Source organism: Eufriesea mexicana, unplaced genomic scaffold, assembly GCF_001483705.2.
Source record: "Eufriesea mexicana isolate 0111107269 unplaced genomic scaffold, ASM148370v2 scaffold654, whole genome shotgun sequence".
Lineage (NCBI taxonomy): Eukaryota > Metazoa > Arthropoda > Insecta > Hymenoptera > Apidae > Eufriesea > Eufriesea mexicana.
Window position 1 is genome coordinate 1,523,974 of NW_016908877.1, and position 10,381 is coordinate 1,534,354.

Genomic DNA, 10,381 nt, shown 5'->3' on the forward strand with positions numbered 1-10,381 from the left:
AGAGCGTCGTCTGGAGAGGTATACTTTATTTGCTGATTTGTTACGAAACTGGCTCATGTAGTATATACACAGAAGCGAATAACTTGCAATTAAGACATCGACAAACCATTCAACACAATGGATGTCCCTTAGATGCGAAATTTTTCATTCGTGCCAATCGACTTTATCTCGTAGTAGTCGATAATTTTGGTCAATTACCGGTTCCTTCTTTGTAAGTAGGATTAATAGCTATCAATTTTCTTATTTTAACTTGTTTCCCAGAATTTACACCTCTTATTAACACAGAATATACCATTGGAGAGGAACATATATGGATGTAATAACAGAAGTGATGACTATCGCCGCGGTATCAGTCACCACGTTCAATCACAAACAATCAACGATCATATTATTCGCGCAGAATAATGGAAATGTGCCTGGGATTGGTTCCATGGTGTACGAATTTAAGGAAACCAGCTTGGACACGATACAGTTTTTAGAAACTTCCAAACCGATTTCTGTTCATCATTATAGAAACGCGGGCTTTAATTTCATTTTGTTGATAGACGAATATGGACCAAGCACCCTACTTTGGTGGGATGGTTGGTCCTCTTTCTGCTGATTTTACTTTTATTTATTATTAATTTACAAAGAAATTACATCGAAGCTCTTTTTCTAGGACACGAACTATTAAACTGGCAGCAGATTTCGCAAATTCGAGTACCTAGTTTAGTGCACGTCGTAAATATTAACTACGACACGATATTTTTCGTAGGCTATAATGTAAGCATAAAATTTAATAACCAATGAACGAAAAACTTGTTAGTAAATGTAAATTATATCGTAGAACATTTTACAACTGTACAAGTTTGAAAATGCCTCGGATTGTACTCTAATAAACTCTATGAAATTACCTAGTGGAATATCTCTGATTGATATGCAAACGAGAATTGACAAATCCACGATTACCATGATGCTAGTAATCATGAATTCGGATCAAGTTTACAGTGCGATATTATGGGAGTTACAGATCGAAGAAATTCCTACAGGTTGACATTTTGTTTAAGTTAATATATCAAGCTCGCTTGTCTTTAGAAATTATTCTTCGTTTCGATTAATATCACTTTACTTCCAGAACATTCGTCTAAGCAAAGCGATATTTTGTCGAAGCACTTAGCGGAACTGGTTGAGATATTGCGACAAAGAAAACCTTTCGTGGATGAAGCTGAAGCCTCATGGCCCTTCTTGCTGCCAGCACATGAAGATTTAACTATATCGGAACCTTTGACCTTCCAAAATTTAATGTTAAATTCAGGAACCGTGGAAAACATCCATGTTTTCGTAGATGAAGATATAATTGCGCCTCACGAATTAGAAAAAGGCTTGGAAAACTTAATCCATGAAATTGATAGCGTTCTCACGTCCAAGGAATTCTCGATGTTGAATAACACAAATTCTTTGTATGGAGATATCGTTGTTGATGGAGATGCTTTTATCGAACAATTGTGGATTAATAGAATGGACGTGGATTTTTTCAACGATGTTGATATGCATTCGAATGGAAGTACGGATTCGAATGAAAGTCAAGAACTTCCGATATCATTAAAGGGAAAAGACATTGTTGTAAATGACCTTAAGGTAGATGCTATTTGTGGCATTCCATTTCAATGTAAGCTTAATATTATTTAATTTAGTAATAATATTCTGAAGATATAAAGAATGTTGTTCAAGCGTTATTTCAGATTGGTCTCTAATCAATGATACGTCAAAAATGGTGATAAATATTGGTAGAGACAAAATTGAATTTTCAAATAACACTGTACATTTAAATTCGAATATATCGTTAAGGAATTTAAACGTGAGGCTGTTAAATGGTATAAATATCAACGAACTTTTTAATGAATTATTTATCATAAACCAGAATCAAAGAATCAAAGGTAGATCTCGTCAAATTTAATTTTGTATGAACATTTAACAGATTTAACAGAGATATTGAAATTCAACTTAAATCTTTTAGGGAATATTACCTACAACGATATGTTACAAATCCAGAATTTTACGATACAAATGTTGAATGGAAAAGCATGGAATAATTACATGAATACAATAACCAATCAAAGTTTTAACAATTTTATAGCGAGGAAGCTTCAGGTAGAAAATTTGTACGCAGATTCGATAAATAGTATTCCGGTTTCAGAAGCAGCTCGAGTATCTGTTGAAAACGTAATCAAAGGTACGTGTCTAAATCAGTACCAATTTAAATCTCCAAACTTTCGCTAACTGTGCAAATACGACTAAAAAAGTTTTGCGATATATGTTTCACAGGGGAAACGAAAATTGCGAAATTACACGTGACAGAGAATCTTATAATCGATTCAGACTTTCAATTACCTGTAACTCCGTCACACCAAATCTACTTTAACGTCACGATGCAGGGTAATTTAAAGATAGAAATTCTAGACTTGGACAAGTACTCGAGAATTCTTTTAAACGATAAAAGAATAGACCTAACTAATATCCTCGATACATACTGGACAAAATCAACCGATCAAGTCATTGAAAACGATGTCTTGTTCGAAAATAGTTTAACTATAGATTATTTGAATACGAAGTACTTAAATGAATTTTCCGAGGAAGAATATTTGTATACCACTGCAACGATTATACCAGAAAATTTTAAATGGTTGCATTTTGAGAATATTCACATAGACGATACGTTCCTTGTTGAAGGTGAAAACGACAGTTTCTTCGAAATTGCCCCAGAATCAGTAACCATTCGAGAAAATTTCCATCTGAAGCATCTTCACGCTAATCAACTATTCACTAACGTCTTCAACAGCCTCCTCGTAACGGATATTCTTAATGGAATGCAGCCATATATTTTTCCGCGAAATATGAGTGTTTCCACTATTAAAGCTAAGCAAATAGACATAGACGAACTTAATTTTCTCTTCTTCAATGACAAAGATAATAGTAGTTTCTTAGAGAAGGCGAGAAATGTTAACAAACATTATGAAGCAAAATTCACGAAAACTACGGAGTATCATATAGAAAATCTTAACGTTGAAAAGATTAATAGTTTCGACATAAAAAAGCTTATGTTGTTAAAAGATATGAAATTATACGACTTAAAGAATTTAGTAATATATGGCGATCTAACGATTAAGCGTGACTTAAAAGTTGATCAAATTGATGGTCAACAACCGATCACGTATATAAAAGATCTCGCTAAAGGAATCGTTGTGTTCGATACTAAAATGACGTTTCAAAAATTAACCGTACAGAATGCTACGTTAAAATCTCTACACAATCATGATGTTAACAATCTTTTCGAAAATTTCTTCTTGAAGTCAAGAAAACAAAACATATCCGGAAAATTTTCTTTTTACAAAATTACCTCTGACAATATCGAAACCAATTTTATCAATTATCAAGACACCTCTATGTTGTTATGGATTGATAAACCTCTATTTCTGACAGGAAATGTCATATTCGATGATTTATTTGTAGAAGAAGGTGTTATAACAAAGACCATAAACAATCTTGATGTTAATGAGGTAAGCTTTAAATCATAGTATAGGTTGATAATACGTTTGTTTTCAATCACTTAATTGAGAAACGTTCTATTTCAGTTGTATGAGAATCTGCTTGATGTATCAGTATCAAATATCACTGATTTAAAAGTATACGGAAACATCTCTTGGGACATTCCTTCAATGAACTCTGCTTCTTTAACATCCTTATTCGAAAACGCAGTAACTAAAGCTTCGAATCAGACTATACAAGGCGAAACGATTTTCCAGGAAAATGTATCAGCCTCCAATATTAGAGGACAATACGAACAATTCGATGAAATACATGATATCATTTTAGATACTGCGATAGATGATGGAAATATCGAAATAATTGGTGAAAAAGTTTTTGAAGATGATCTAGATATCGATACTCTGTTGGTAACTGGTGATAATAATATTTCAATTATTAATAATATCGATATTCTCGAATTCAATAGCTCTGTAGTAAGAAAAGATGAAGAAGAAACGATAACTGAAACTATAACTTTCCTTGATGACGTTATGGTCGATCAAATATTTGTCAGTAATAATACTCACAATATTCCTTTAAATGAAGTAGTTTTGGCCACTGATATGTTACCCGTTAACGTATCTTTCAAAGATCTTGCTATATTACAAGAAGTATATTTGAAGAATTTCGATAAAATAAATTTTGATGAATTTTTAAAATATCGAATAGCTATCAACAGGGAACATGAGATTTCTGCTGATGTTCAATTCCATGGCATCGTTGAAGTAACAGGTAATTACGTGTAGAGGATTGAAACTATGATTGCACTTAACTGCTATTTTTTTTTACAAACTTAGGAAACGCAAATTTATCACGTATCAATGATATCTATCCCTCTGATTTGGTTCTGAATGGGACAGAGGAAACGCAAGTGATATCTGGTTCAAAGATCTTCGAAGAAGATGTTATAGTAAATGGCAATATTCATGCACCATTTATTAACAGGATAAACATATCGTCAGAATACTCTAACGGTATACAGAACGACGAAGATGTGGAAATCATCGGAGATTTGGTAAAATTGGTTGATTCAAATATCTATAAGTCATTTAATGCACTTAAAAGTTGAATATTTCCAGATTTTCGAGTCGAAAGTTAAGATTCTAGGAAATGTGTCTGTTTCCAATTTAACAAACGGGATAAATTTAAACACTATACTCTACAATTTGCAAGAAGGAACACGTCAAACCCTCCACACGTTTGCACAAAACGAAACGGAAATCGAGGAGAGCATTGTTCGATCTTCCTCAATTTCAGAAACTCTTGGGAACGTTTTCTCGTATTTGGAGGTAGAAGAAAAATTGAAAATTCAGGCACCCAATATTAAAAAAGTCGATGTTGTTTATTATGAGCAGATCACGAAGCTAAACATGTTCGGAGAAGAACCTGGGTCTCTTTGCGGATTACCAGAAAATTGTTCTTGCCCAACCGAATACATGGCTGAACTTACAAAACAAGGTTGTTACATTCGAAGAACAAATGGCACCAAAATAGTACGAAATTATCACGAACTGTATAGTACATTCGGTATAAATGTGATATCAAATACAATATCGTATAGTCACGAATGTACTTCAAACAATACTGAAAATGAGATTATTACGATTTCGTGGATCAAATCCGAAATGATCAACACTGGAGATATGTTAGCCAAAGTAAGAGAAACGCCTTTAGAAATTCGAGGGTTTATAAAAGATGCAAAGATTTTCATGACCGATGATAGTATGCTATTTCAATTTTGTTAAACTACTAAAATTATTCGATTAATTTCTTTAGACGGATATAATATATTTATCTATTTTAGATGCAGCTTTCGTGGTACTGGCAATATATTACGACACTTTACACGCAACGCATAGAACAGAATCTGTAATTTATAAAATCAACTTTGAAAGTAATAGTTTATCATTGCACCAGAAACTATTTACCGATGGTGCTTGGGCTATTGAAATTTTCAAAACGAATCATCGTGATGTATACCTTTTGCTCGGTTGCTTCGGGAACTCTGAAAAGTCGTTTTTGTATAAATTGGATGCTGTTACTTCCAAGGTAAGCTACAATACTAATTATTTTATAAAAGTGCATTAAACGGTACTAACATGTTATTTTCTAGTTTACAATAATAAGGAACTTCGGGGGTAAAACACGCAATGTGAAAAGTCTAATCCAGGAACAAGATTGTTTCATTTTACTAGACGATTTTGATACGAATGCGATAAATATCTTTTACTATAATCAAAAATTTGATAACTTTTCTAATTATCAAAGTCTCTTTCACGATGCACGAATCCACGATCTAGAATGCTTCTACATAAATGGTATGCATGAACATTGCATCGCTATTAGGATAAAATAATGATAACATTTAATATAGTCAATTCTACTTCTTAGACTTCGGACAGAGCGATTCCTTTATCGTCGTCACCACGGGAAACGATCAGTTTTACGTTTATGAATATATGTATGCCCAAGTAAGGCCATGTTACTTTATTGATTAAGTTGTTCGTATAATTTAGTCTATAAATTTATGTTATAAAATGATTATTTTAAGAAATTTCAACTGAGGATACAACACCAAATCGATGATTTACAAACAACGGTGCCGTTCTATCACTTGGAAAATCATTATATTTTTGCGGGCACGAGTATGAATAGCACGATGCTACGTATCATAAAGCAGGGTCCCTAATAATTTTACAATAATCTTATTATATGAATTTATTTATCATTATTAATTTATTATCATTATTTATAAACTAGTGCTCATACATTATATACAATTTAGTGTAAAGTAATTGAAAATTTATATATATGTATATGCATATACACACACTCGCGCATCCTATACATATGCGCGCACATACACTTGTATGTTCATAATATAGATATTATATACATTATATTCTTCCGTACTGAATTGTTATTATATTTGTGTCATTTAATATCCGAACAGTTATATTTTATTCCAATAAATAAGATGTCTCTTTTAAAATATTTATGTAAAAAGTAGATTCAATATTAATCGAATTGAGACATCGCGATTCCAACGAAAGCACCGGACTTTAATTTATTCATTTCTATAAAAGAGATTCAAAGAACAATCAAATGATATAAAAATCACCACATGGAAATATAAGTAATTAAACTTCGTAATCGTAAACATTTCTAGAGTGGGCATAGTAGTACTTCACAGCAAGTTCTGTAACCGACAGGATAGGAAGTGTTAAGGTTTCGCTTTTTTAGTGGAAGCCATCGAAATACATTGCAGTTCCTTCGTTGTGCCGTGTGACACTTCGTTTAAAATTTGAAGGTATATTTAACTGAAAAAAGTATTCTTTTATTTGCAGAAATATTGGAGATGTTATAAAGCTAATGACATAAAACGAAATTGTTAGGGTATCGTGTCACTGTAATTGAAACTTTTACTTATCTTTAGTTAATAGTAAGCAATTCATAATTCATATACAATCGTATGTTATCTAATGTGTTTAATTCAATTATACTAGATAAAGTATCCTTAGCAAGTTAAAAAGATTGAAGCATAATTGACAAAATTTAATTGCGTCTTCTTTTGTCCGGCACGTTTTTTTGGTTATGTTAATTTATGTACGATGAATTGGCATAACAAAACATTTAACAAGTACTATATTGCCGGTAATATTTTAACTAATCTTGTTAAAACAATCATGTTTTTGCTTTAATCGATACGGTTTATTTTTTCTGAGTAATCGGAAAAGTATTTTGTGGTTATGACACGTATCAGAAATCTTCCATTACGAAATGATATTAAATACCCTATATTTACGTCATTATTATAGTATAAAGTGTAATTATCATGTGATTGATTTTATTATTCTAAATAGAATCGTTCCTTTAAAGCAGTAATGGCTGTCAAAGGACTAGTAGCAGCAATTGTTCAATTCTTAACTCAACAATTAGAAGAAGGTGATATTACAGCAGACTCTCGAGAAAGTCTTGAAGTAGCAATACAGTGTTTAGAGAGTGCTTATAATGTACAAGCATCTGATACTCCAACAAACTTTAATTTATATGAAATGTATAAGACTTTCATGGAAAATGCAAAACCTCATTTAGCTCCAATAGCTACCCCAGAAGCAAAAGCTGAAGCTGAGAAATTGAAAAACGAAGGAAATGCTCTCATGAAGGCTGAAAAACACCATGAGGCTCTTGCCAATTATACAAAGTATATATTTTTTTTTTGACCATGAGTAAGATATATATATATATTTTTTTCATGAAGACATTATATGCAACAGTATAATATTGTTTCTTCAGGGCAATTCAATTAGACAATCATAATGCAGTGTATTATTGTAACCGTGCTGCAGCTTATAGTAAAATTGGCAATTATCAACAAGCAATTGCAGATTGCCTTGACGCATTGTCCATCGATCCTTCATATAGTAAAGCATATGGTCGATTAGGTTTGGCATATTCTAGCTTACAAAAACATAAAGAAGCTAAAGAAAGCTATCAGAAGGCTTTGGAGATGGAGCCTGACAATGAAAGTTATAAAAATAATTTACAAGTGGCAGAAGAAAAATTAGCTCAGTCAAATATGAGTAATATGGGATTAGGTGGAGGCACATGGCCAGGCATGGATCTCAATTCGCTCTTGAGTAATCCTGCTCTAATGAATATGGCTCGTCAGATGTTATCCAATCCAGTTCTCCAAAATATGGTGAGCAATTATATGAGTGGACAAGCAGAAGGAGGACATTTGGATGCCCTTATAGAAGCGTAAGTGTTAATATTTTTCAATATTTCAATGTATAACATCATATGAAACTATATTATATTTAAAAAATTTTATAGTGGTCAAGAGTTTGCACAACAGTTGCAAGATGTTAATCCTGATTTAATTGAATCTTTAAGACGGCAAATGGGAGGAAATCAAAATGATCCAGATCCACCACAACAAAATTAAAATGCTGTGATTATAATATACTATAAAGATTCTATATAAAATGGAAGTAAATGGAAGTAAATTTAAGTGATACGTACATATTTACAGAATAGTGTGTATCATTTTTTAATAAGGAAACAAATGAAAAATTGTGGCTAAGATTAACTTACATTATCATTATCTTAAAATAATATTCATATGCATACACTATTGGACTTTTCTTATAACTTAATTATTCAATAAAACATAACACTTTGTCCTTTGAATGTGTGCTGGCAATGTTTGATATATGAAAATCAGATAAATGTCAAAATACAATGAATATATTATAAATGACATTTGAACATGTATCAATTGTTGCTTTTTATGCCATACAATATGGCACTGAATCTATTTTAATTCTAGCTGATTTGTATAGTACAATACAATTCTTACTTTAAAAGTCTTCTTCTGTATGATAAATTACTACATAACAAAAAAGAAATTGTGTTTCTTATTACATGCTTTAATGTTCCCTATATTAACTACTTTATTTTTAAATTAGTTATGAAAGTATTAGAAAACTTAAAATATTTAAGAAATTATAATATTAGCTGGCTTCACAGTGAAAAATGTACATAATTGAAAGCATATTAAATATATAAACATGTATTATTAAGTATTTTCAAACTATTTTATTTATCCCTTTAGTCATTTTGCAACTATTGATATATTATATATGAATTTCAACAAAAGAATAATTACTGCAATATATAAAATACATTTTTGATCCTATAAATGTACTGTTATATTTTTAAAAAGTGGATCAAAGAAATTCAGAAGTTCGATTCCTTTGTTTAATGTGTTCTTCTGAATTGATAGGACATGTCAATTCCTTTATGCGTCATACAGTAGTGACATCATCCTTATTTGGTACATACGAGATGACACATGCACACAAACATTTTTATATTTCATGCTTTAATTTGTTTTCACATTTACATGTATGTAAATTCATGTTTGTAGATAACTTCATTCTCATTTATCATTCATTTCTACAGATAAATATCATCACTGATTAAATTATTCTTATTGATACATTTTTTTATTATATTATGAAATACGTATATAATTTGCAAATATCTATTAAACTGTTATATTACTCAAAAAATAATAATAAAATAACATGATAACGTAATAAAATGGTAATAGTGAATCTTTTATGAAAACAAGTGTTTCTCTTTTTTTTTACCGGCTAAGTTTAATTTTTTAGGCGTGTTTGCATTGTTCATACAACCTCTATGCCGTACGTTATACCAATCTACAGATATGTAAGTTATATCCATTATATGAGTTATTCATATAATCTGTCATATGTGTTTTTTAGTGAAAAATAATGTTTATATTTTTAAAATAAAGTTATATTGGTAAAAAATAATAATTATGATGTAAATTAGAAAAAATTTCAAATATATTATATTTGGATGCAAATTATTTATACTAATTTCTTATTTATTTCCTGATTATAAAATTATAATTATAAAGTCATAATTTTCACATGTTACATATCAAAGGCGATAGGTAATCAAGTTGCGATGCAGCATTATTTACATATTTTCCAACCCTTTCCGTCATTCACCCACAAATACATCTGAAAAACGTGATGTTGCGTGCGCAAAGTCCCTCCAGAAGTTCCTGATGTGCGCCGTGGCGCATGATTCGCTAGTTTCGTAGTTTGCCCAGGGATGTATCATTTATTGACTAAATTAAACATGTTTTTATTAAAGAAAAACTGCTATGATATTTTCATTTAAATATATAATAGCTATTAAATTTTTTAAGATGTATTGTCTGTACTATTAAACTTTCTAGGACTATAATACTTTTATTGTAAATAAGACTATTGCATGA

General features: G+C 30.9%; 2 protein-coding genes across 4 annotated transcripts in view; both read left to right on the top strand.

The window, feature by feature from the left end:
* The window catches only part of LOC108546444 (female sterile (1) M3), a 7,049-nt gene extending 796 nt beyond the window's left edge, over positions 1-6,253 (top strand). The window contains exons 4-18 of the mRNA XM_017898507.1: positions 3-211; positions 286-581; positions 659-762; positions 827-1,028; positions 1,115-1,648; positions 1,722-1,916; positions 1,997-2,212; positions 2,305-3,536; positions 3,612-4,296; positions 4,362-4,579; positions 4,644-5,286; positions 5,369-5,613; positions 5,678-5,882; positions 5,956-6,035; positions 6,116-6,253. Coding sequence (XP_017753996.1) covers positions 3-211; positions 286-581; positions 659-762; positions 827-1,028; positions 1,115-1,648; positions 1,722-1,916; positions 1,997-2,212; positions 2,305-3,536; positions 3,612-4,296; positions 4,362-4,579; positions 4,644-5,286; positions 5,369-5,613; positions 5,678-5,882; positions 5,956-6,035; positions 6,116-6,253 — 5,202 coding nt within the window. The remainder of the gene's footprint in view (positions 1-2; positions 212-285; positions 582-658; positions 763-826; positions 1,029-1,114; positions 1,649-1,721; positions 1,917-1,996; positions 2,213-2,304; positions 3,537-3,611; positions 4,297-4,361; positions 4,580-4,643; positions 5,287-5,368; positions 5,614-5,677; positions 5,883-5,955; positions 6,036-6,115) is intronic.
* Positions 6,254-6,616: 363 nt separating this feature from the next.
* Positions 6,617-8,685, top strand: LOC108546488 (small glutamine-rich tetratricopeptide repeat-containing protein alpha). 3 transcript variants are annotated; one of them, XM_017898575.1, is made up of 4 exons: positions 6,617-6,874; positions 7,444-7,768; positions 7,861-8,325; positions 8,401-8,685. In XM_017898575.1, exons 2-4 carry the CDS (start codon positions 7,449-7,451, stop codon positions 8,510-8,512), a joined length of 897 nt encoding a protein of 298 aa, XP_017754064.1. In that variant the 5' UTR covers positions 6,617-6,874; positions 7,444-7,448; the 3' UTR covers positions 8,513-8,685. The 3 variants fall into 3 exon arrangements, with proteins under 3 accessions (XP_017754064.1, XP_017754063.1, XP_017754062.1); XM_017898574.1 differs by having other exon boundaries at positions 6,618-6,874; positions 7,428-7,768; XM_017898573.1 differs by having other exon boundaries at positions 6,618-6,874; positions 7,447-7,768; positions 8,401-8,684.
* Positions 8,686-10,381: the final 1,696 nt, after the last annotated feature.